This window comes from Rhineura floridana, chromosome 11 (assembly GCF_030035675.1).
Source record: "Rhineura floridana isolate rRhiFlo1 chromosome 11, rRhiFlo1.hap2, whole genome shotgun sequence".
Lineage (NCBI taxonomy): Eukaryota > Metazoa > Chordata > Lepidosauria > Squamata > Rhineuridae > Rhineura > Rhineura floridana.
In genome coordinates this window covers 20,189,325-20,216,738 of record NC_084490.1, presented here as the reverse complement: position 1 = coordinate 20,216,738, position 27,414 = coordinate 20,189,325, and the positions used below count along the sequence as shown (strand labels likewise).

The window sequence follows — 27,414 nt, the reverse complement described above, 5'->3', positions numbered from 1 at the left end:
GTAATGAATGTGCATAGGTTTGAGGGAAGGGCAGACCCTGCTGCCACAATGCTCCCTCTTCGTTTGTGCTCATGCTACACAAATGAATACCTGAAAAGGGCTAAATAAGACAAGTGAAAAGGTATTTAGTGCTTTATGAAGTGTGCACTAACCTTCCACCATTGTCTCTTAGCATTGGTAACAGTTATTCAGACCAGGGATGGGGAATCTTTGGCTCTCCAAATGTTGTTCTCCAACTCCTATCAGCTCCAGCCAGGATGACCCAAAGGTCAAGGATGATGGGATTGTAGTCCAATGTCTGGAAGGCCACATTTTCTCCATCCCAGATTGAGATAAATGCTTAGCAATGTTTACTTCCTGGCTATTGTTTTGTTCTCTTCTGCCTCTGCACCCTTTATTAAAACCTTTGTTGATTGGTTGGTGCACCCCTAGGGCCATCACCAAGTATGATTGGGCCCTTGGGCACCAGAGTGCCCTGGGCCTGCGTCATCATGCTCCCCAACATCCCCTCCTGATGTAGGCAGTGCGGGCTTAAATAGGCCTGCCCGCCGACCCCACAGTACAGCACACTAGCACACTGACGTAGCAAAACGGGAGGAAAATGGAGTGAGCGGGCCTATTTAAGCCTGCACCGCCTGCATGAGGGTGTTTCTTGGGAGGGTAGAGCTCCCACTCCACGACCCACAGCAGTGTCGGGTTGCTGGGCCCCACGACTTGACGCTTGTGGAGCAGGAGCTCCACCCTCCTGGCCTAAGGAGGGGCCCTTGGCAAGTGCCCAACCTGGCCGCCTGCTAGTGCAGGGCCTGCCCAGAACTATTTGCAAAAGAGATTTATTTGTTTTTTTAATTACATTTACAGCTTGCCTTCCTTCTGTGGAACTCAAGGGGCCATATAGTAGTGCTCAGTGGTCTCCCACTCAGGCTGAAGCCTGCTTATCTTCAACAAAGTTGCTGTATCATGTGCAGTCACAGCCAGCTCCAGGTTCTAGTAGGCCACCTCCCACGTTGGTGGGATCCGTTAGGGCATACCTCGGGACTGGAAAACCTTTTTCAGCCCAAGAGCCACATTTCCTGATAGGCAGCCTTCCAGGGACCACAAGACAGTGGCGGGCAGAGCCAGAGACAAAAGTGGACAGAACAATTAATGTAAAATCTACCTGTGTACAGTAGGGTAGTTTACGCACACTCCTCCCTGTCCTCCATCCAAGCAAGCAAGGGGCATTTTAAAAGTTCAAGGGGCATATTTCAGCCAGGCAAAAACATTCAAGGAGGGTAGTGAAGCCAGTAGGGGGAGTGGGTGGAGAGGGACTGTGGCCTAGGGAGAGTTCCGAGGGCCAGACAGAGAGGCTTGGAGGGCTGCATTTGGCCCCCAGACTTGAGGTTCCCTGCTCCTGGCTTACCTGGAAGCAGCAGGAGGTGACGAGTGGTGACAGGCTTGCAGCTGCCACTTTAACCCCCACAATCCCCACACTCTGGGGTGTTGTGGGAAATTTAAATGGTGGATACCCAGACCTAGCCACCTGGCACAAAGAGGATCCGGGGCAGTAGTGACTGGTTGGTACTGGGAGCTCTGCAGCAGCCCGCTAATGCCACGTGGTGAGGCTAAGCCTGCTTCAGATCATAGCCCTGAGGCCATGAATGGACATATGAAGCTGCCTCAGGTGGTGCTTATTAGGGAAAGTGAGGTGCGGACTGTCTCAGGGCTCAAAGTTTGGGGCATCATCAGATGCGTAGAGATTTCTTTTCCTGTTCAGTTATAAACAAACAAATAAAATAGTTTTCAAAAGTTGGCAGGACTCCTTGATCCCTGTGAAGCTTGCAGGATGTACAAGGTTAGAAGATTGTTAGGAGCGGATGAACATGTATTGCTTGAATGTCTTGGAGTGCTCTAGTGACACCATTTTGTGTCATAACTGCTATCCTGGTGTGGCGTACAATGATTTTGAGTGTTTGACTTAGAACTGAGAGACCTGGGTTCAAATCCAGCAATCATCCATAAAGTTTACTTAGTTTATTGGAGCCAGTTACCACCTCTCAACGCTACCTGCTTCCCAGGGCTGTTTGTGAGGATAAACAGACACATCCCTGGCTCTTGGCCCTGAGTTCATTGAAGGAAGGATGGGATTGAAAGATGTATCTAGTAAATCTGTCATGGATTAGATAAACGGACAACCATCCCTCACTGGAATAAGGTGTAGTAGCTTGATGGCTTAAAGCTAGCTGAAAGCCAGGACTCCTGGCTTGTCTAGGAGAGGAAAATGAATCAAGAGTCACAGCAGCCGTTTTGAATTCTATGGGAAGGAAATGGGGCTTGGTGTGACATAATGGGAAGGCCGAGAGCCAGGGCCCCTATATTCAGCTGTCTCCCACGGTTGTGTCCAGGAGTTATTGGTTTCTCTCTTAGCCTGACAGGGTTGAGTGACGGTGCTGTAACTCTATCATCAGCTTGGGCTTGTGGGCCGCAGCCTGGAGCAGAGCCCAGAAAAAGGGGATTGCAGCCAATTTCTTAGCTAATACTCCTGGCTTATCTCCCTGTAACTAGAGCCACGCCTGCCTTTTGCTGAGGTAGGCCCAACTTTGAGTTACTAACAAATCACTCCTTTTGCAGACCACACTGGAAGACATGCCTGGGAAAAGTGTGCACACAGTGGTGGTAACATGCAAGTTTGCTGGCAACGTAGGACTAACCACAAAACCCACGTTTTCTGTAGATATCACGACACAGTGAGACACGGTGAGACCAGAGTTCAATTTCGGAGCCCCCCTCGTAATTCTCGTCTCCGCTTTTATTTTACCTCCGCTTGGAGGCGTGGATTATTTTCTCTCCATAAACAGCCTATGACCTTTAACTATTGTATAACATCACGTACATACATAGTACAACAGCATTATCTACGTGGCAATATGCAGGCAGTTATTTAACCACTACAGATGTCAGTATCGTTTACAGCCATAAAGTTAACCACATCCTGTTTTTCCACTGGTCAGATCGCAATGTCTTGAGAGATAGTGTACTGAGAACAGCAGCGTGGTTTGCCAACGTATGCTGTTCATTCAGTCCACCCCACATCTCCCCCTTTTTTATTTTTTAGCAAAAAGTAATTACTACGTAATGGTCGCGGAGCAACAGGTGTACACGTCTGGAAAAGGTATTGTAAAAAACAGCATAAGCCTATACTTAAAATGAGTAAAAGAATAGCATATCTAAGAATCTGACTTAGCCATCCAGTGGGCAGCCAACTCCAAAGCCACTGCCACCAAGTTGTAGGGGCGTCCTGCAAAATGTTATTAGCTAGATCCTTCAAGTTTTTTACCTGTGTTCTGATTTCAAAACTGTTGTCAGTTAAATTAAAACAGCACATATTCTTTATAGTTTCGCACCCCAACTGATGTTGTAATAGCAGGTAATCTATAGCTGCACGATTATCCAAGATAGCTTGTCTTAATATACCCTGCTCTTCATTTAACAAAGCAATGGCTCGAGAGGTGGCATTTATCATCTTAACATAATTACAGGCTAATTTATGTAATTGATTGCTGTTACTTACTGCCAATGCAGGAAGTCCAACAAGGGAGATGGCTAGTGATACACTTTCTGCTTTATTAAGCAATTCCACCTTGTCATTACAATCAGCCGGCATGGCAACAGCTTCTCTTTTCCTACGTTGGGCTAGCAACTCCCTTTTATGAAGGAAAATGGGAACCAGTCGACTCAGGCAACAGATGGTATCAGAAATATTAGCGGGAACATAATTAAAAGTGGTTTCTCCACATGTCCAAAACCATCCACCTGGTAAAGGAATGTGTCCGTACATACTGGATATGTTAATGTGCTGTGTACAATTCCATGTGGGTCTCCCAACCTTTAGACATCCCTTCTGCACCTTATGTCGACTACAATTAACCATCCGAGCACACGTATTATTAATGGAATTTGCAACATGTGATGTAAATAATTGAAAAGCATTAACAGGCAGCTGGAAGGTTGGAGTTCCCCAATTCGAAACAGTATGATATTTAATCTCTGAAGTATTCATGAACCGCCCAAGTCCTGTAATGTTCCCAATATCCCCAGGTGCTTTGCATACGGGTATTAAACATGTTCCCAACATACCCATTTCCTGTACATGTTCAGTCATGCAAAAGTCACTCACATTTGTCATTCTTGCTAACTGAACCCAGATATTGTGTTGAAACCGCATCCCCAACTCCTGCCCCAACCTGTCAGCCCCGGCGCTTCCTAAAATCCAACAAATGCAAAGTACAAAAATAGAATTTGTATTTAAAGACGCAATTAAAGCAAGAATGGTATTCTCAGTTGTCTTGTCCACCCCGGCTTGTTCCATTGCTTTTTCTGCTTGTGTTGCTAAGTTCTTTATTTGGCCCCAAGTCACGGGAGGTTGCGGAACATTCCGACCACGCTTCCTGGAAGACATCCCAGTATCCTGAAGTTGCAGAGAAAAATTAGGGATGGGATTCTTAAGATTATCGTGCCAGGACATCGTCTTTCCAGGGCCGGATACACCTAGCAGGTACCCACACAGGACCGTCAGGCGTAGACACAGCCGCGTAACCTCGACCCCACGTTATAAGCGGAACTGGGCCTTTCCACTCTGGATTTGGTAGTTGCCGAAACTGCACCCGCGGGGCAGGTAGAGACTCCGACTGCTGAAAATGCCGCTGCGCTCGAGTAGAAAAGGAAAAATGAGTATTGGGAGATTGAGACAAATTTAAATGATTAATGGTAAACAACACTTGTGCCAGCCACTCCTCTTTGGTGGCCAATCCCAGTGGTACTCCTCCTTTTTGTTTTTGTTTAAGCAAATGCTCTTTAAGGGTACGATTGGTACGTTCGACGACAGCTTGACCTGTAGAATTATAAGGAATACCAAACAAATGTGTAATGGACCACTTAGTGCAAAACTGTGCAAATTGCTGTGAAACATATGCAGGACCATTATCAGTTTTTATCGTCTGAGGTTGGCCCATGATGGCAATAGAACGAATGACATGATTAATAACATTCTTAGTTTTTTCCCCTTTCTGAGGAGTTACCCATATGTATCCGGAATATGTATCTACTGTAACATGCAAATACTTCCATGGGGAGAAAGTAGGAAAATGTGTAACATCCATTTGCCACAACTGGTTAACTATGAGACCTCGTGGGTTCACTCCTGGTTCTGGGGATAGAGTTAACTGTGCGCATTGGGGACATTGTTGAATAATGGCAGAGGCTTCCTGGGCAGTAAGATGGAATTGCTTCTGGAGTGCTTTAGCATTTTGATGATGAAGGGCATGACTTTCTATGGGTGTGCAAAGGAGGGCACGAAGAGCCTGATCAGCATATTGATTACCTTCTGTTAACAATCCTGGGAAAGGTTGATGACTGCGAATATGAAATATAGCAAATCGACAAGACCGAGTATGTATGAGTTTTTGAAGTGTAAGCATAAGAGCAAGTAGATTAGTGTCCAGCATGGGAGAGACATAACTACCGGGTAATGCAAGTACAACATTCTTAACATAAAGACTATCGGTAATAATGTTAACCTCCTGATCTGCAAAAGTCAACAGCGCCATACTAACAGCGGCCAACTCAGATCTCTGAGCGGAAGTTTGGGGTAAGGTGAAAATTGTCTTCCAAACCCCCTGCTCGTGCCATGCAACAACCCCTCTAGTTGGACTGCCATCAGTATAGACCGTGACCGCAGGTAAGGGTTGTAAACTGATTACAGATTGAAACTGGATAGGAATTTTTTGTGTAATTTGAAGCCGTGGATCTGATGAGGAACGACATGAAATTGTGCCCAAATAAGAGACTAAAGCCCATTGAAGGTCATCAGAAAGCGCAACAGCATTTTCCCATGTGTAAAGTTTAAGAGGCAACGAAATTTCAACCGGATCGATACCTAATAATTGCCTTGATCGTAATCGTGCTTTTTGGATTATTTCTGCTGCTTGCATTGGCAAAGTTGTGATAGATGACTTTGGTGTATGGGCTAAGTAAAGCCACTCTATTATATGTGTAGCATTGGAGCCTGACTCCTGAGTGAGTGCAGCAAAAAGTTGGCTTCCATCAAATAAAACAAATAAAATCAGTGGTTTATTCAATATTTGTCGATCCACCCAAATAGCTTTTAACGTTGTAGAAACTAATTCTAGGGATTGCCTTGCCTGTTCCGTTAAAGTAATAATATCTGCAGGTTGACGTCCTTGTTTTAAACATTCAAATAAAGGCCCCATGTCTTGAGTGGTAAGTTTACAATATGGTCGAATCCAATTAATAGAACCCAAGAATTGTTGTAGTTCTACATAAGTTGGCTTCATTGACAAAGTAAGACAGGGCAATACAGGAGTGGAGTAGGATTGCATTAATTTATGTCCTAAATACAGAAATGGTTCTTTGAGTTGTACCTTTTCAGGGGCAATCTGCAACCCTGACTGTGACAAATGATCAGTAAGGTGTTGTTGCCACATAGATGGGAGGGTTCTCCCAGCCACCAAGATGTCATCCATATAATGGTAGACCAATAATGTAGGGTATTGAGCCCGAAAGGGTCGCAGGGCCATGTCTACAAACTGTTGACATAGGGTTGGACTATTTAACATGCCCTGAGGTAGCACTTTCCATTGATATCGTTGCGCAGGGCCAGAGTTATTATATACGGGAACAGTAAACGCAAATTTCGGTGCGTCTTGCGCTTGTAACGGTATTGTGAAAAAGCAATCTTTCAGGTCTATAATAGCTAAGGAATAGTCATATGGAATTAAATTTGGATTAGGCGTCCCACATTGTAGCGGACCCATGGGCACAATTAATTTATTTATTTCTCGTAAATCATGTAAGAGCCTCCACTTTCCAGATTTCTTTTTAATCACAAACACTGGGGTGTTATAAGGGCTATTACTTTCTGCTATATGATCAGCTTCCAGTTGCTCCTTTACCAGTTGGTGCAGAGCTTCTAATTTTTCTTTGGGTAAGGGCCATTGTTCTACCCAAATGGGTATGTCTGTCTTCCATTGTAAAGGAAGAGCTGCCTTTTGTTGGCTAATCATTAATAACAATGGTGGTCTGGAATTGCTCCAGTAAATCCCTTCCCCACAGATTTACTGAAATGTCCAAAATACAAGGGCGAATGTGGGCTATACGATCACCATCAAGAGCAACAACTTGTATCCAATCCTTACTCCGTTTTGAATCCTGAGCTCCGCCCACTCCCCACACAGAAGGGGCCACTTCTACTGGCCAAGAGGATGGCCAGTTATGTTCAGCAATTACTGTGACATCTGCCCCAGAATCTATAATACCTTCAAAAATAACATTGTTTAAACAATACTTACGAACCGGTTTCTCCCTGGTCACTTCTGCCAGTACTGCAGCTACCTGTGGATGGAAAGGATTACCTGAAATACTCACACTCGGCGATTTCGTCCTTGTAGATCCGAATCCACCAGTACGTTTTTGGGAGGAAGTGTTCGATGTGAAAAGACGATATGGCAATAACAATAGTTGCGCAAAAGAATCTCCCTTCTTCAACTGAAGGGGAAGGTGACTCCAATACTGAATATAAATAATTCCCTGATAATCAGAATCAATAACACCAGGTACCACCATTATATTATTCTTGGAAGCAGAGGATCGCGGTAGTACAAGGCCTACGGTGCCTTCTGGTAAAGGGCCAGTGAGTGTGGTAGGCATTAAAAGAACTGCTCCAGGCAAAGGAACATCTTTTGACTCTGCATGTATTAAATCAATTCCAGCGCTTCCTTGAGTAGCAGGGGTGGGTACACTTCCTTGAGATTCGGGGCTGGAAGCCTGCCCCAAGTTCAGTTTCCCTCAATAGGACGGGAAGACACATTGGTATTGGTAGTGGGAGCTGAACGACACTGATTAGCCCAATGATAACCCTTTTTACATTTCGGACAGATTTTCTTTGGCCGGTTTGTAACAGTGCCCCCACCTTTAAATGCTCCTCCGCCAGGAGCCCGACATTCCCTTCTGAAATGACCAGGCTTTTGACAATTAAAACAATTGCCTGTAGGTTTGTTACCCTGTCTTAATGCCCCAGCTAACAATGTCATGGCATGAACATGTGTACCTACCTCTGCACAAGCTTGAATCATGTCTCCCAATTCATATTGTGGTCTATGAATAATGTTTTTCAAAATCTTTTTACAGTCTGTGTTAGAATTCTCGTAAGCTAATTTTAACAATAATTCCCCTTGTGCCTGAGGGTTATCAACCTGCCGTGTCAGAGCCTCTTTCAAACGGTCAACAAACTGAAAATAGGGCTCTGTTGCTTGCTGCCGTACATTCGTAAAAGAACGTAAGGGTTCTTTCCCAGCAGGCACCTTTTTAAATGCTTTCTGTATACACTCAGCAGTTCGATGAAATGCGGCTTCAGGCAATACCCCTTGTTGTGCTATGGTAGCAAAATTACCTGACCCATAAATTTGCTCGGGAATGATATTAGCATCCCCAGCTGCTATAGCAGCATGTCTAAATTCTTGGTCCCAAACTACATATTGCGAAGGAGTCAAAATCATCCTAAAGAGATCCTTCCAATCTTGAGGGATCATGTTATATCCAGTAGCTACTCCTTCCAACATCCCTTGTACATAATTAGCCGTAATCCCATATTCTCTTACTGCCTTATTTATTTCTCTAATAACAGAAAACGGAAGAGCTGTCCAAGTTGCTATGCGATTATTAGCATTATTAGGATCTGGCTGATATGTAACGGGAAAAGCTGAAATTGTACCCTCCCATTCTCCCATTTCTTCCATAGATAATAATCCTGAGGCTGCAGCCTGAGCTATGGCTGCTTTAACCTTCCCAGTAACCTGTTCTTGTTGAACTGGAGGGCTATATGGAGGAGCATTTACAAATTTCTCAATATCCTTTTCAGGTGTAGGTAAAGAAAGTTGGGGATAAAGAGGAGTTTTCTGGTCAGAATTGGCAAACAGCGATGTCTCTTTTATCCCTAAATGACTAATGGCCTCAGCACACTTTTGCCATAATAAGAGATGGTGAATAGGTGCTCTTGGTTCTTCATGTAATTTTCTCCCTATCTTTATCCAATCTGACTGACGTAGTGATCCTTGCTCTGGATACCATGGACATTGACATTGAATTGTTTTTAACAATGATTCAATGTGAGAACGACTTATAAAAGCTGAGGTATCCTGTTTTAAAATTTTTTGTAGCTCTTGTGCATGAACCTTCTGCTGAGCTGACAATTCCCCCCCCATACTCACGAATGGGAGCTGTACGCTGAGGTGCACCGTTGGCTGATCCTGCCAGTGGGTACGAGGGTGTTTGTTCTGAATCACGTCGGGGTCACCAGATGTAGATATCACGACACAGTGAGACACGGTGAGACCAGAGTTCAATTTCGGAGCCCCCCTCGTAATTCTCGTCTCCGCTTTTATTTTACCTCCGCTTGGAGGCGTGGATTATTTTCTCTCCATAAACAGCCTATGACCTTTAACTATTGTATAACATCACGTACATACATAGTACAACAGCATTATCTACGTGGCAATATGCAGGCAGTTATTTAACCACTACAGATGTCAGTATCGTTTACAGCCATAAAGTTAACCACATCCTGTTTTTCCACTGGTCAGATCGCAATGTCTTGAGAGATAGTGTACTGAGAACAGCAGCGTGGTTTGCCAACGTATGCTGTTCATTCAGTCCACCCCACAGTTTTCCATATTCAGTTGGTGGCCTCGAGATCCATACATGTCCTGTTTGTGGACGGATTATTGGGATAACCCAATTATCAAGCATCCATATGTGTTGGCTTTTGGGGGGGTCTAAATTGCATTAGCATTGGCCACTCCGCTAAGTCCACCCCTTTCCAGTGATTGGTCCATAATGGTCGTTTGCTTTCTGCACACTTTTTTGGAAAAGGGCAGAAACGTATATCTTTTTTAAAATTCCCACTCATGCACAAGTTTGTGGATGTGCTATTGGGTGGGAAGGAGACAGAGGGCTTGGCATATGACGGAGGAATGCCATGGGCCACCCATTACAGGAAAGTCCGCAGCATTAAATCCAAGTGTATGGACGTTAATGCAATTGATTATTGATACAGGGAAGCATATCGGGTTTTCGGTGGTATTTCTAATGTGGATTTGTGAACGCAAAATCTACTCGCTTGCAACGTCATATGGACTACGGTGAATTAATGAGAACACAAAGCAATTACATTGCAGATTATATAGTCGTATGGATGGGCCCCTAATGTGGAAAAAAAAATCAATAGAATTGCTATATTTCAGTATAGGTCCCATTGGCACTACACATTTAAATGGTCATGGCTTCCCCCAAAGAATCCTGGGAACTGTAGTTTGTTAAGGATGCTGAGAATTGTTAGGAGACTCCTATTCACCTCACAGAGCTATTTATTTATTTATTTTTATTTATTTATTTATTACATTTATACCCCGCCTTTCTTTTCATGATAGAAACCCAAGGCGGCTGACATATGGTTCCCAGGCAGTCTCCCATCCAGGCACTGACCAGAGCTGACCCTGCTTAGCTTCAGCAGGGAGATGGCCTTGTGTGCCTTCAGACCATAGCCTGGGAGCTATAACTCACAAAGTTCCTGGGAAGAGGATTGATTGTAGTCTGAGACTCAGCAATGAATTCAGATTGAATGCCCATCACTAATCTCCATTTTTTCTCTGCCCTTACATAATTTTAATATAATACAGTGTGCATATTTAACCTTCTCTGTTCTAGAAGACAATTTGCAAAGATGTCCCTTCTTTTCAGTGCAAGAAAATGTACCATTCAATAATTAGAGCTGACAATAGAAAATGAATATTGAGTGAGAGCGCAATTCTGAACCAAATTCACCTTGCCTGATTTGAATATATATTCTAATTCATATTGTTTTTCAACATTCCAAATAAAATGTCCTGGGCTAAGCTATGTTCAGAGGTGCCCTGTTTCTTAATTTATATTTATGTTGTCCAGGGCCAGCATCATGTTTGAAGGGGCTGTTGGCATAGTGCTCTGTGGTGGGGGACCTCATACATTGTTTGGCCCCAGCAGCATATTTACTGGGTGTAGGGTTGCCAGGTCTTCTGTTTTCATCAGGAGACTCCAGATTTTTGGGGTTCTCTCCGGGTGAATCACCTCAATCTCCAGACTCTCAGCTTTCATTTAAAAAAAAAATTCTAGGTGGTCTGGTTCAAGAGATATACCCCAAAATGTCAGCCGTTTCCCCTGCAACTTCTGTTAAATGAGCTCGTAGTTGGCTGCTCTAACCCTGCCCTTTCAGGTTTGTAGCCAGTGATAGACAAGGGATTTGTTGACCTCTAGGGAATAGCTAGAACCCACTGAAAGGCCAGAAAATGGTTGTTTTTTCCTGCTTATCTGAAAATTTCATAAACTGAGTAAGCTTACAGCTTTCAGCAGTAGCAAAAGTCTCTTTCTCTCTTGTGTGCAGGATATCTAAATGCCATTACAATGTGTTATGCTTTTCTAATTATTAGGAGTCAAATAAGTTTAAATTTTCCTGGGCTGTTGAAGAGGGCAGTGTTTTGAAAACCTTCCCAATATGAAGCTTTAATCCTATACTTGCTTTTCTGGGAGTAAAGCTGTAATGCTAATCCCACATACCAGTAGTAAACTCCATTGAATTCTATAGGACTTACTTTTGAGTAGACAAGGTTAGGATTGTGCTGTAAATCAATGGGACTTTTGAGTGAACATAACAAAGGATTGTTTGTGTTGTAAATCTTTCTCTCACCTTCCAATTCTATGTTTAAGCAATTAGAGAGGGCTTACTTAAGTATCACTGCTTTTATTATGTAGGAAACTAACACTGATTTTTTAAAAAATGTTGTGCAATGACCAACTGGTTTTGACAATAAACTGTTATATGGGGTATATATATTTTACATCTCCAGTGTGTGTGTATGTAGAGTCTTTCCAGCAACCCTGTGAGGTAGGGTTTCAAACTGGAATCCAAGGCAGCTCATACAATAAATAGATCCCTTTAAAATCTAATAATCATAAAAACAAGTATAAAACAGTTTCACAACAGCTTAAAGTGGCATGATTCTGAATGTTGGATTGTGTGAGTGAAGTTCACTTGAGGTTGCAATTATGTGCACACTTCCCTGTTTGAGTAAGCCCCAGTGAATACATTGGATTGCACTATAAATATATTTACAGATTGTATAAACAAACATCTTTGATAGTCATGCTTATATAAATATTTCTTCATACTATGTCCCAATAAGTATCTGATTTCTCACTATGGTTGTACATTATTGTTTCCTCTACATTTTAAGTGTGCCCTTCTTCCTTGGGGTGGTCATGGTCCCCCTCTGTTGTTTTCACCCTAAGGAGCAGATTAGGCTGAGAGATGGTGAGTAGCCCATGGTCACCCAGTAAACATTATAGCTTATTTCCATTTTAAAAAATTAATTAAAATGATTTACATGCAGGCAAAGTTTATGAAGTAGATCCACACTATAAATTTAAAGCACATCCAACTCTCATTTGAAGCACATGACTTCCCCCAAAGAATCCTGGGAAGTATAGTTTCCCCCTCACAGTTATAGTTCCCACCACTCTTAACAAATTACAGTTCCCATGAGTCTGTGGTGGGATTCATGTGCTTCAAATGTGTGTTGAATGGAATGGTATGGATCTGCCCTAGATATGCTGTGCATTCATTAGTGAATTGAAAAGAACAATTTTAAAATATACTTTTTTAAACAGCAGAAGGGCTGTAACTCAGTGGTAGTACATATGCTTTGCATGCAAAGGTTTAAAATTCAATCTCTGGAAAAGACTGTGGCCTGGAACCCTGGAGAGCCAGTGCTAGTCCATGTCATCAGTACTGAGCTAGATAGTACCAAATTGTCTGAGTCAGTATAAGGCAGATTCCTTTGTTCCTAAAAGTGGAAAGAGGCCCAAGGGCCACAGTGACTCATAAATTTATTTATGTATTTTATTTACAACATTTATATACCGCTTTATTTAAAAAAATATCAAAGTGGTTTACGGAAGGAATTAAAACGATAAAATTATTGGCAAAAACAGTTAAACAGTTAAAAACAATTAAAGACAGGTATTTAAAAACTTTCAAAATAATAAAACCAACAATGAGTTAAAAATTCATTGTTTAGGCTTGCCTAAACAAAAACATTTTTAGCAGGTGCCGAAAAAAGTACAATGAAGGTGCCTGCCTAATGTCAATAAGCAGGGAGTTCCAAAGAGTAGGTGCTTCCACACTAAAGGATCAATTTCTTACAAGAGCAGAACAAGTATTAGTGGCACCTGTAACATGAAAACACACCTTGAACATGGCCTGGTAGTAAATTGACAACCAGTGCAGATTTCAGAACAGAGATAGTATGTGCTCATAGGATCTCACTCATGTCAGCAATCCTGCCACAACATTCTGCACTAACTGCAGCCCCCAGGTCAGGTTGTGCTGCATGGGACTTTCTGGGATCTTGACTGAGTGGCTGCCAGGATTTTTTTAGTTTTGGTATTCGGTTAGGAATCCTGACTGGTTGTAGGATATTGAGTTTTCTGCCTTACTCATAGGAATCTTGTTGTGGTTGTAATGGTATTGAATTTAGGAAATCATCACTACCTTTTCTTTTTCTGTCTGCATTTCACTTACTTTTAACCTCACTCCCTTATATCCATAAAAGCAACAACAGTGGTTCCATGCGCTCAGCTCAACCCCCTTAAGCCCACTGATGATGCACCTTGTTGTTTGCACAATGGTTTATTTCTTGCCCAACATACTGGGAATTGTGACTGCAATTTATGTTGTTCCCAAGCTACTGCCTGTGAAGGTAGACCAAACCTTGTGTGATTTCTCTCTGACAATTATTACTCACTGGAATTGAGTTGGCTGTCAAAGTGAGTTTATAGAAGCCCATAGAGTAGGCAGGAAAGAGTAGAGAATCTTCTTAATGCTTACTCATTTCTCAAACCTCTCTCTGCAGTGAAGGGTCAAGTCTGTAAAGAAGTTTAGAGCACCACATTAAAAGGCAGGCAGGGCATTCTAGGCAGGGGGTTGCCAACCCTGCTTGACACGGGTATCTTTGCAGAGGATCCCTAGTCAAGCTTTACCAACAGCACAATCCTAACAATATCTACTCAGAAGTAAGTCCTATTGAGTTCTATGGGGCTTAGTATGTTTAGAATTGCAGCCTTCAGGGGTATCCATCTTTACTCCTGAGTGGTCCCATTTAGCATCTCCACCACACTAGTAGTAGATTTTGCAAACTTGAAGTTTGCCCACCCCAAGAGAGGAAAGGATCTTTTATATTGTGTAAAAGGGCAAATTTTAGCACCTTTTCTCATCCCTAAAGTATAACAAGCAGCACCTGCCAAATCTTCTAAAACCTCTTCTACACAATTATTAAACATATCAGGTACCTGACCTCTATCACACCTTATCAACCTATTAGTATATTGTGTATATTCAGCTGCATTGCAGAATTACATGCGATTTTCTGTTGGACCATAAACTTCCAACTTTTCTCTGCCTTCCCTTGCATATAACCCTACTGGTCATAAAACTAAATGGGGTGGACTTGAGGCAGCCATTATTGAGGAGAACCAGAGAGCCAGTAAATGCAGAGCATATTTGAGCACAATAATCTTTCATGTAAATGTCTCACACATGCATGTACGGCACAATACACGCATGGAGCACTTGCTCCCCACACCCTGGGGCTTCCTGGAATCTGTACAGCTGCAAAGGCTGCAGTAATCGCTAACTCTTCTCTCTCTGGGGACACAGTTAAATCCACTCCACTGGGCGACGTAGGAACTCGGAAAGGATAATCCCCGAGGACTGAGATGCCCCAAACCCTCTGCTTCAATTGCCAAGTTCTAGAAGTTGTCTCCTTCTTGAACAGTGTGGGTGGGTGGGAATGATGTACACACATGGACTAACCATAGAGACATGAACAAATTGTAGAGCCAATTACATCATCTCCTGAGTTTCTCAACAAAATCCCTATATTATGCTTAAATTTTATATCTAGCAGCAAATGTGGGGATTTGGAAAGTCTAGTCATCTATTTTCAAGACCACAGAATTATGTAGCATCTGAGGAAGTCATGGTTTGCTGTCTGCTTTTTGCTTTTAAAAGGCTTCTCCAGGAGACCTGTTTATTGAGCATTCATCCTGTTTCGCTTGCACAAAGCTTGCGCGGAGGCTATGCAATGCCTGCTCTTTATTGAGCCTTCATTCTGATTCGTTTGTGGGGAGGTTATACAACAATTAACATTCATTCTGATTTCATCCATATATGTTTGTATGGAGTAGGGATGGAAGGATCAGTCAGTTTCAGTTCTCTGTTTCTCATTTTCTCAATCTTAAATTCAGTTCTCGACATCTCTGCCGCAATCTGTGATTTAAAAAAAAATTCCTCATGAAAATTCTTCAGCATTTTAGTGAGAATTTATCTTAATAAACACATTTTTGTATGCAGCTTTGACGGTCACATTTTTGCAAGCAATTTATCCTAATATTATGTATTTACATATGTTATTTTCACTAATATATTCATTTTCATGCATATTTCCCTCTAATATATGCATTTGCATCACAAACTTTGGAGAAGTGTGAATTTTGAAGGGTGGCTGTCTTTCGGTTCTCATATCGCTTCAGAAAGTGTGAATTTAATTGTTTCAGCTTAAATGTGAGCAGAATCAAAATTCTCCCCCATACGTAGTGCAGAGGTTATACATCTTCCTATCCCAATCAGTCGTTTTGCCCTTTTTAGTCTATTTCCCCATCACTTTCCTAATCACAAAAAGATGCTTTTAAAAAAAAGTGGATTGTTGCACCAGAACATTTTAATCCACTTTAATTGGGTAAAACCTAATTTCCGATATTTATTTATTTATTTATTAGTTGCCCATCTGGCCGGCTGTCCAGCCACTCTGGGCGACATACAAAATAAAAACATACAAATACATTAAAACATTAAAAATCTCAACAACAACAACAACAATAATAATAATAAAACCTAACCCCTCCCACAAAATACTGACAGCCCGGAGATGATCTAATAAGGGGAAGGGGGAGAAACAGGGATCAAGTTGCTAAATCTTTGGGCTCTTTCACAAATTGTAAAGTTAGCAGGAGTGCTGCATATACAGTATAAGATGTGCTCTCTATAAAATATATTGCTGTGGGAACCCAGGGACAATCTCTTGATCAAATCTGTGTTTTTTGCTCACATATTATGCTTTGTGATGAACCCCGCATGACAAGCGTGGAGTTTGATAAAGTATATAATAACATATGAAGTTGTAATGTGAAGTTGTCTTTCATGTTAAACAGAAAAAAATGGAAGCCCAGGTCCTGAAAAGATATGGAAGCCTCTTCAATTGGGTAATGAAACAGAAAGGTTTGGTGGCCAATGGAGAATTGTGGGGAAGACATTTTGGATGCCTGTACCTCCTGGTTGCCTTACCGCCTTACATATGAACATTCCAGCTCATATCCTTTTTGTATGGCAGGGCTGTGCTCACAGTATCATGGGAACTATAGTTTGCTGAAGATTCTTGGTTAATGATCCTCAAGGAAACCTGTGGATTGTAGTAGTAGTATAAAGGTAGGCAAGGCATCTTTAGAGAACTAATATTCCCAGCGTCCCTTGGGGCTATAGAACAACTGTTACACTGGTTTAAGTCCTATTGTCAAATGTGCTCATGATATTTCTGTGTGTCTGCATTTTAATTTAATTATTCTAACAAGCTGTTCCAAGAGAATACCTCAGAGCAGTGAGTTTGCAGTCTGTTGTTCTCCACCACCTGTATCACTCTGTGGCAAAAAGCAAAAGAACAGAAAATCAAACTATCTGAAAGAAAACCATTGAAACCATATTATGCAATTAGAATAAAATATGCAAATTAAATATTTGTAAATTTGTCTAATTGGCACAGTTTTTCCCCACCCTCACTTTCTGCTCTTCTTGGTTTTAATGCATTTTTCTCACCTTGTTTTCAGAAGCCAACTGTTCTTATTTCAAATTCTTCACTACTGGGGAGAATGCTCACATCTTCCAGAAGACTACTAAAAAAGGTGAGATCATCAATAAATCAAGAACAGGTAGCCATGTTGATCCATTATGCAAAACCCCAGCAGGGACAAATTTAAAATGCCCATTTATTCCATTTCTATCCCACAAGACCTCAGGGTTCTGGTTCTTCTCCTCACCCCATCTTATCCTCACAACAACCTTGTTAGGTAGGTTAAGCTGAAAGAGAGAGAGAATTTGGGTGATCAAATCTTCGCTTAACAAGCTGAGATATGCACAAGCCTCTTGCATGCCTGTTCTAACTTTGTGTCTCTTTCCTTTTCAGCATGCAGTCATAAGCCAGAATTAATCACAGTTTGGAATTATGACTGAGATGGAAAACTCATACATTTAAAGCATCCCAAAGAATCCTGAGCTTTAGATGTGGGTTAAATGTGCTTTAAATGTATGGTATGGATGTGACCCATATTTATCAGGTTCAGAACAAGCCAAGCTGTTAAACCACAGTTTGAAGTTTAAGATGCTTTCCCCCCCCCAAACCTGGTAATCGTTTCCAGACAGCCTGTTTATTAAGCATTCACCCTGATTTGTTTGCACAAAGTTTGAGTGGAAGTTATATGTCAGCTGTTTATTGAGCAGGCTTTCTGATTTATTTGTGGGGAGGCTGTACGACATTTGAATCCAGCAATTGTTATCCCGCTCTCTTTCCAATCCCGGCACTTTCCTTACCACCAAAAATCTGGTTTATTTTGGAAGCAGATTTGTTGCACAAAGTGCCAAATTCACTTTTATTGTGCAAATTGAATTTGCCATATGTAATTGAATAATACCTGGAAAATCGCAACAGTCTGGAAGCAGTCATAGTTTTTCTGCCTGGACATAATGGGAAACTATGATTAATTGAAGATTTCTGTTCTGGGGTTAAGTGCGGCATACTGAAATGGGGAAGGGCTGCATGCACAGTCACTAGCCTTGTGCATACCTTGCCTTATTAAACCAATATATGATCATCTAAATGCAGCCACTGTATTTCACCCTAGATCACTCAGAAGATTTCATGTCTGAGACTGAACTCCCTTCTCTCTCATCCCAAACAGTCTGAGGCTGTAAACACACTAGTTGGTGGATCAAAGTGTTTCCATTAGCCACACCCAGAAGGGGAATGGGTTTATCTGCTGATCAGTTGTGGAATCCGTTGGAAGTGGGGCAAGAGCAACCCTTGTTTTGTTCTTCTGTTTATGTTCCAGAAGGGAGATAGAGTTAGGGTCCTCCAGATGGATAGGCTTGATTACCTTTACCTGTGATGCTCTGACTGACTTCCTTCCATTGTTAGACTGATATGTCTTAAGGGAAGCTTATCTGCCCCTCCTCCTTCCCCCCTTTCGTCTCTTCTCTTCTCCGACTGTCGGAGAGAGAGGAGACATCCCTTTGTCTCTGCTCTCTCTCTCCAAGCCATGAGGTCAACTCCCAAGCCTGGGCGTTGCGCCTCCAACTTAGTTAGTTAGTTAGAACTAGGTATGCCTTTCTATCTACTATGTATTCCTATAAATAAACTAGCTTTTCTTATTTTACTAAGTCTCCAGTCTCAGTGATGCTGATGCAGGATAAAAGCCTGCTTTCATAGGTAAACGCGGAAACACTTGCACACGGGCATTTCAGACCGCTGTTACTCTCTGCTTAACAAATATACAAAATCTCTTAGAAGCCATTAAAAAAAAAACTTATTCAAGCGGCTCCCACCAGGTTTTACAGGGAAAAGGGGCAGGGTTTGAGTAGCGTTGTGTGCCTTGGTTTTCAGAACAGAGAAGTAGAGTTTCACTGGACCTGGCAGAACAGTGAGTGTATTTCTACCCCAACACTCTTAACCAGTACACTACCTTGGTTTTATTAGAAATAACTGCGGCTCAAATTACATGAGACAGTCACACACCTGTGTTTGCCCCAGTCACATGTAAAAGTAGGGTCAGAGTGCAATTTGTTTGTTTGTTTGTTATGGAACTTCTAAACCACCCTTCATCAAAATAGATCCCAGGGCAGTTTGCAAACAAATAAACAATCAATCAGGGATATAGTTGTCCAGGGTCGTGGGGGGTTGTAGACCCTTTACTTTTTTTGGAGCAGGGTCCCAGCCAGGTCCCTATGTATGAGCCAATCAACATGAAAGGGGAGCGTTTTACCCACTGAGAAGAGTCCTTGTCCCTTCATGCTGATTGGAGCCAATCAGACTCTTCTCAGTAGCTAACACACAACCTCCCCTTTCATGCTGATTAGCTCCTAGGTACATCTGTTGTAGGGGAGTGTGGACTCAAGAGATGAAATGGAGAACAAGGGAGATAAGAGAAAATGGGAAAGGGGGCATGGCTGTGAGGGAGTGTGGTGTGACTGTCATGAAGGGACCCTGAACTTCTCAATTTGCCACTGCACTACTGCAATCAAAGTACAGTTAAAATGATAAGACTAGATGACCTCTGAACTCCCTAGGATTCTTCACTGCTGGGATATTATTATTTTATTATTATTTATTACTGAATTTATGTCCCGCCTTTCCTCCCGAAGGAACCCAGGGCATTAGTTGATACTCTTAAAAGTATCCTGGAAGGGGAAAGTAACTGTCCTCTTCCCCCATCCAAAGACCTTTGTCTGAAGTGAACATTAACAAGCAGTTATCTAAAGAGTCAAAGGGACATGGGGGCTTACCACCCACCAGAGCAGCTCCGCCCCATCCAATGCACTTGTGTCCATGCAGGTGTGGGGCTCACTTCTGATATCTGAGCCTGGAGAAAAGCAGCTGGAGAAATGGATCTGGAATGAGCTGAACGCCCATGACTTTACTTCTGTTTTATAGACTTGGGAGTGGGAGTGCAAGATAAGTAGATAACAGAAGTAGCAGGGCAAAGGAAAGGTTCAGCTCACACAAACACATGCACCTCCACACCTCTGCAGTCCTTTATGCCACACTCCCTACCTCCCACTCCACACATGAATCAGGAAGGCTTACTTTTAAAGAGCCTAACAGTCACAGTGCATCGTGCAGGCTTTTGGGTTTCACAAAGCTCATCCTCAGGGAAGCTGTTCTGCAAAACAAATGTAAAATTAAGCAAGGAAATGGTGTTTATATTAGGGCTCTCCCTTGATTTAGGAAATCACAGTCAATTAACTACATGTTTTAGTCAATGAAATCATTAATCATACATTTTGATTCGTGGACGTTTTCATTTTAGTAGAAGCAAGAGCTCGGAAGCAGAAGGCACGAGAGGGTGTGTCATAGCAAACATCGCGTTAGAGAGAAAGGAGGAAGGGTGCCTCTTCCAAGATTTTACTTGCAATTTGCCACTTTTATCACTTTTAGAAAATTAAAAAAGATCTGCTGCCCATATTTTTGGTCAATTAGCCAATTCATCCTTGCATCCCTAGTTTAACAGGGCATGGGGTTTTGCTCTGTCTGCAGCTTTTAAAAACTGTTAAGAATTTTAATCTCAGGCAGCCTATTTAGGTTAAGGCCCGTGCCTCGTTCAACGGATCTCAGATTACACTGAGGCATGCTGGGACAGACAAGCAGCGGTGGGTGGCTCTCCCTTCGAAAATATAAAAATCTGCAGCAATTTGAATCTCTCTCTGGCATTTCTCTCAGTCTGCAGCCCAAGGCCCCTCTGGGCTGGCTTGCCAAGCCTCTCCAGTTGCCCTGTCGCATCTCCTGCACTTCCATTCTCAGCACTGTGAGACTCAGGCCTTATTCACCAACTCTTCAGCCTCCTGTGCCACTTATCATTTTGCACATTGTGTGGCTGAGTATGCGTGTGTATCTGTGCAATTCCCTAGAGGCTGACAATTCCCTTCTGTGCCATCCAGGAGGCAGCAGGATAAAAGGGTACTGTGTGTTTCTCCCTATTTCATATGAAATGACTGCTTTTTCTCTCCACCACCCGGCATCATCACTATGTAGAACTGAACATCACAGCCGCTGTTGTGTCCCTCGTCAGCATCACCCTGATGGCAATGGGATCCCTTTGCATCACAATGGCTCTGAACAAAGGGGACGAATTCCTCCTGAAACCTGCATCCTGCTTCTTTATCGTATCCGGTAAGGCAGCCCCCCTCCCCCTGTAAGACATCCTTCCTTGGTCCAGGCAGGGACAGCCGTGAGGCCTGCCCTCCACCCCTTCCGCACTTCTGTAGCAGGGCAAGCCTTCCTTAGTCCAATCACTGCATTTCTTAAAACAGATGACCTGTTTATTGAGCATTCTTGCTTGCGCCACGTTAGCAGGGAGGTTGCACGACAGCTGGCTGTTTATTGAGGATTCATCCTTTTTTGTTTGTGGGGGACGCTGCATCAGGCAATTGTTACCCTACACTTGACAGTGCACTTTCCCACTGCCAAAGGTCTTCTTTTGGGGGAAGAAGTGGGTTTGTTGCACAAGAGCACCAAACCCACTTGAACTGCACAACCTGAATTTGCCAGTATGTACTTGAATCCCACCCTCAAAATAGTGACAGTCTGGAAGTACCCATAGTTAAGCAAAGTGAGCAACCAGTGATTGTTTTTTAAAAAAGCACCACACAATAGACATCCATGTGTTCCAATTAACTCTAAGCAAGAGGCCATCCAAGAAGCTTTCCATACTCCTTGCTTGTGGTCTTCAATTTCAAGAGGGAGCCTGGGAGGGGGTGGGGGGGTGTAGTCCTGAAGTGTCGCTGACCGTCCCCTGTCTCCTTCTCGCTCCCTCTAGGTATTATGGTGCTTGTGTGTCTGGAGGTTTTCCGGCACTCTGTCCGGTGGCTTATCACCTCTGACGAGACCATCCCGCTGGAGTATGAGTATTCCTGGTCTGTGGCTTGTGCAGTGGCTGCTGGGGCTATCCTGATCTTTGGCGGAGGCTGTTTTATCCTTTTATCCATCCCGAATTTGCCCAAAAAGCCCTGGGAGTACTGCATGAAAAGCAGAAACAGCAGTAGCAGCAGCACTTCCTAAAAAACCAGTTGGGAGGGAATTCCAAAGTCTCTCGCATTCTGCAACACACACGCACTCTGTATACCTCCACCAACCTCTTGGGGGCAGAAAGAACCGACCTTCTCCCACCCGCACGTCTGTCCTCTTCTTCCATCCTCGAGTCTGGACTCAGTTTTCTTTCTTCTCTGTTTTCTGACTTGTAAATAGAACCTCTAGTGCTTGTTTTGTGTTAGTTTGGGGTGGGGAGGGAGGGGGGAGGGAGGGGCTGTGGGGAAAGGGCCCTGCTTGTGAATGAGGGGGCAGCTGTATTAATGAACTGAGAAATTATGAGGGGAGGGAGGATAAAGGGCTGTATTTAAGACCCAGTTTTTATAAATGGCTATTTATAGCTCAATGGAGGGGTTGTGCCTTGGACTCTTTTAAAACTCCGCTATGTGGTCAAGTATTCGATTCTCATGTTCCTTCACTGAATGTTCCACATCCACACTGAGCAAAACTCCTGATTCTTCCATCGTAAAATTGAGCTCCTGAAAGCACATGTGTATAAGACCCAAATGTGCTTTTCCTTTTTCTTCTTCATACCACCTCCAAATACAAAAGTTAAAAGCACCCTGTCCCCAGCTGGCCCTGTGACTCTTCACCTGTGTGGCTTTTTGCCACCTTGTATCAGACTGGAATTTCTAGACCTTTATGGTAGTGTACCCCAAAATGTACACTAAAGTATACAGGCTAATGCATAACTGGTCATTCCAGGAACTTGGGATGGACATCAGTGGTTTAGTTTTTTGTTTTGTTTTTGTAGTCAAGGGCCTTGCCAGCAGCCAAAAAGTTTAGGACTTTCAAAACTGAGGGTGCTTCCAGACAACCTGCTTTTTGAGTGCTCCTCCCGATTTGTTTGCAGGGAGATTAGACTGTGTTGGCCATTTAATCAGTATTAATCCAGATTTGTTTGCAGGAAGGTTAGACAACATTGTGTGTCCAAGCACATGTAATCCAATACTTTCCAGTGCATTATCCCTGTTGCAAAAAGTCTGGTGTTTGGAGAAAGTGGGTTTATTGTGCAAGATCTCCCAGTCAACTATAATTGCATAATCTGAATTTTCCAGTATGTTATTTAAACCCACCTGAAAATAGTGACAGTCTGGAACTGCCCTGAAATGAATTTAGAGGCAACATTCTCAAAATGCATTTTTTCTTACAAAAAAGTAAAATTATCCGAATCTCACTTAAAAAAAAACCAACCAGTTGTTTATATTGTTGGAAGTGAAGTTTTAGGAAAAGAACAGATAGGAAAGTGTTAAATGTTGAGCGCTCATTCCAATGAGTAGCTTTTCTTCAAGGGCATATTTCTGCTTGTGGGAAGAACATCAGTGAGGAAAAGGGGTCCTTGAAGGAGAAAATGGAAGAGCAACTGCGTCATATTCTGAATTTGAGATGCATTTGGTAAAACCTATAAATAAATGAGGGGGTGGGATGGGGTATAAAAATAAAAGGGGAAATGTGTCTTTTTAAATGGTTTTAGAACTGAATTGTTTCAAAATTTGAAATTCCAGATTTCACTTTGCAAATGGACCACTTTTTGAATCTCGGCAAAGTTTTCTTTCAGCCTTGGCAAAGACCATACAAGGAGATGTTGGGCAGCCTGTTCCGAAGCTATGAGTTCAGGAAGTTCTGTTCCACAGTCCTCTTGTGGTAATAGACCAGAAGGAAATGCCTGAAGCAACAACTGTGTGGTACAAGCCGGTCCATTGGGGCAAATGGGGCACTGCCCCACCAGCGTCAGTCAGCCCTGCCTGCCTGCCCGCCCACCTTTTTACTTACAACCAGGCGGGGGTGGTACTTCCTGTCATTGGCTCTGGCTCTGGCTCTGCCTACTCTTGGTCTCCCTGTCTTCTGCTGTACGGGTCCCAGTGAGCACCAACCATCACTGCAATTGCATGTCCTTAACTCTCAGGCTGAAGTGTTAAATACTGCCCTGCCTGGTCAAAATTGGCCGTTCAGTTGACTGATCTACCGATTAAAGCGTGCAGTCCTCCTCGTCTTTAGAGGTATGCACTGCTTGCTATACCATACTGGCGGGGTACACTCATGAGCCCTTTTGAAAAGCGTGACAAAAAAACCATCACAAGTGAACAGGCAGTGGCAGTGGCTGCTCTTTCCTCTCATACCCATTGCTTGCTTGTACTCTCCCTCTAGGCCTTGGGGTAGGAGTGGGTGAATGAAAAAGAGGAACAGCAGCATAGCAGGGCCTCCCGTGGAGGCATGGGCCTTGGCAGGTGCCTGATAATCTCTGACGCTAGCCCTGGCTCTAGACGGAATGCTTCCACTCTCCAACTTGAATACTTCCCTGCTGTGTTTAAAATAGACACTGACCAATGAACAGATTGCAGTTACCTTGCAGCATAACCGTCCCACTTGGAGCTACCCATCGCTCCTACATTGTAATGAGATTGGATACTATGCTAATAATGCTTGATTGATACAAGCGCTAGCATTGTGCTTATAATTTCAGGATACAGTGTTCAAGCCCTACCACGAATGAGCCACTGAGGCATTGTCACTGGGCTGTCCGTTCTGCTTTGCATCTACTGAATTTCTGCAAGAAAGATGGGGGCAGGTACAGGGGGAAATAATTTCTTTTCCTCTGTGCACTTTGTGCCCTGAAAATTCATGTGTTGACTTGGGTTGATGAGAGGAGATGACTGTCAAGTTGTAGTATCAGTGAGCCAGGTGATGAGCGGAACCAGGTCTAAGGGCAAGAATGCAAAACTTTGAGAGAGGAGTGACTGCTAACTCTCTCTAAAGTAGAAAGAGGTTGAGGAATCAATGAGGGAGGGAGCTACAAAGATAGTGCCCCATTGCATGTGGTAAAAATCCAGTATCAACAGTGTTTATCTATATACTATATACTTGTATCTACACCATGCCAATGTGAAACTGTTGAGACTCCTGCAGTTGTATCTAACGCTAGTCATACCCACTGAAATTAATAGATAGGAGTAAATTATGTCAATTAATTTCAATGGGTCTACTTTGAGTAGGAATTTCAAACACACAACTTGTAGTCCTCAAGGATATTTTAAAGAAGGGTAGATGGTTTGAAAACAAACCAGTCTATCCAAGGCATGCTTGTGGAAGATTACAGTAGTCAGGGTTGAGGCACACACAGTGATATGTAGTTAGAGCAGATATGGGGAACCTTTGGCCCTCCAGATGTTGCTGAACTACAACTTCCAACAGCCCCAGCGCAAGCATGGCCAATGGCTAGGGATTATTGGAGTTGTAGTTCAACAACATCTGGAGGGTCAATGGTTTCCCACACCTGGGTTTGAGTGTTGGCCTAGGATCAGGAAGACCAGCTTTCAAAGCCATGAAACTCACTATGTGAACTTAGGCCAGTAAGTTTCTCTTACCATGGCCTACCTAACAGGGTTGTGAGGTTAAAATGGGAGAGAACCGTGTATGCTGCCTTGAACACTTTGGAAGAAAGGTAGGATACAAATGTTGTAAATATAAAAATCCTCATAGCTCCAGTTTCCTTGGGGTCTCTAGCCTTTCCCCACTACCTGTCCATTTCTGTCCCTTATTCTTGTGTTTCTGTCTCAGACTTTCTTCCATCCTTGTTTTCTTAGCAGCCGAGAGCTGCAGGACTGAGCCACATCAGGTCAATTTATACCTAGGCCCCATTAATGCTAGTAAGTTTACTTTTTAAGGCCTTAAAACAAAAACAAATGGCAGCTCCTAACCTCAGTTGCTCTACTAATGAGAGACAATCCTGAGTTTATTGTAATATTTATCTGAAGGTTTGAAAGATTGCAATGTAAGTGCAATGAGGAATGTTGGGGTGGTAGGGGTGTGGAGAACCTGGAGTCTGGGTCATTTGGATTAAGCAGAGTCTCAGATCTTCCTCCCTCCCTGATTTTTGCTAACAAGAGGTACTGGGGCTTGAGCCTATCTCAAAACTGTTTCATTAAATTTGGAACGTCCTATGTGCTAATTCCAGATGAATTCAGAATTAACTGTGCGTACTCATAAGGGGAAAGCACACACATGGCTCATAAATATCCAGTGTTATTACTTTGCTAACCTATGTGTGTGTGCTTAAAATTGCTAGGCACTGTACAAACATTTTAAAAAAACATGCCCAGCCTACAGGTTTCCAATCTGGCTGAGCCCTGGAATCCTCTAATAATCATGGACATTTTAAAAAGACCACATAGGTATACATTTACCCAGAATACATCACTGCTTTTGATTAGCATGATTTTCAACTCCTTATCATCGGAAAACCTGTGACTGAAATGAAAGGTGGTCTAGACTAACAGTGGTTTGCACGCTGGGGTTCTTCAGCTCATCTAGGTATATCAGTAATTAATCAGTACCAATCTTCCCCTAATGTGCAGCTGCAAGAGAGTATTGGCATGATCTAGGGCAGGGATGGACCAGCAGCCCTCCAGATGTTGAACTCCAACATTAGCCCCAGCCGGCATGGTCAGCTATCAGAGATGATGGGAATGGTAGTCCAGTAACATCTGGAGAGCCACAGATTTCCCAGTTCTGCTTTAGGGAGCCCTTTGCATTCATGTGGTTGCAGCAAGGCCACAAAAAGCCTGCCTAGCGGCATGCATATAATACTGAGAGTGCACCATGGAAAGTGTTATCTAGAACAATATGCCAGCCACGCACACAGGTTCTTTGCAGAGGCAGCATGATCCAGTGCCTTATACATTAATGTGAAAGTGTTATCTGAGAGTGAGAGCAGGAGGTTTGGGAACCATTGGCTGAGTGCTTTTGGACCTCTTGCATGCTATTTGAACAGTGTTCATTCAGGGCTGAAATTAGAAGAGACAGCCATTTTAAAAAACAAATTCTAAAGGATCAGAGCAGATTTTCCAGCCAACACAGATTGATGCTCATGTTACAGGCTAATAATAATAATAATAATAATAATAATAATAATAATAATAATAATAATAATAATTAGTTCACTTTCCTACCTGCCTTTTCACCCTAAGGTCCCAGGATGGGTTACAGCAACTGAAAAATACGATATTAAAATCGGTTTAAAACAAATTGCAGTCAAGAGAAACGAAAAAAAAACAGTTTAGGACTGAGATACTTCCCCACCCCTAAGAGACAACTTCATTTTTCTTCCAGGCTCGAGGCCTGGCATCAGGCATGGCGTGGTGGGGATTCTTCTGGGGCTTTGTGAGGGAAGGAGATGTTGAGGTTACAGAGATGGATGCGTTTCAGGGAGCAAGGGCTGAACATGTGGGTGGGTTTTGTCCAGCCGTTGCTGCGCAGAGAGCCAACAAGCCATCTTCCATTCCTCCTTGTCAGCATCTCGGCCCAGGGACAGGGTGTCCCCACAGGAGGGAGAAGGGGGTTCTCCAGAGAGGCACATGACTCTCTCCTT

The 27,414-nt window shown here is 43.0% G+C and overlaps 1 protein-coding gene across 1 annotated transcript in view; it reads left to right on the top strand.

The window, feature by feature from the left end:
* Positions 1 to 22,239, top strand: part of CACNG6 (calcium voltage-gated channel auxiliary subunit gamma 6) — a 51,955-nt gene extending 29,716 nt beyond the window's left edge. The window contains exons 2-4 of the mRNA XM_061590575.1: positions 17,020 to 17,094; positions 20,994 to 21,131; positions 21,778 to 22,239. Of these exons, the coding sequence (XP_061446559.1) occupies positions 17,020 to 17,094; positions 20,994 to 21,131; positions 21,778 to 22,019 (455 nt within the window). The 3' untranslated portion in view covers positions 22,020 to 22,239. The remainder of the gene's footprint in view (positions 1 to 17,019; positions 17,095 to 20,993; positions 21,132 to 21,777) is intronic.
* Positions 22,240 to 27,414: the final 5,175 nt, after the last annotated feature.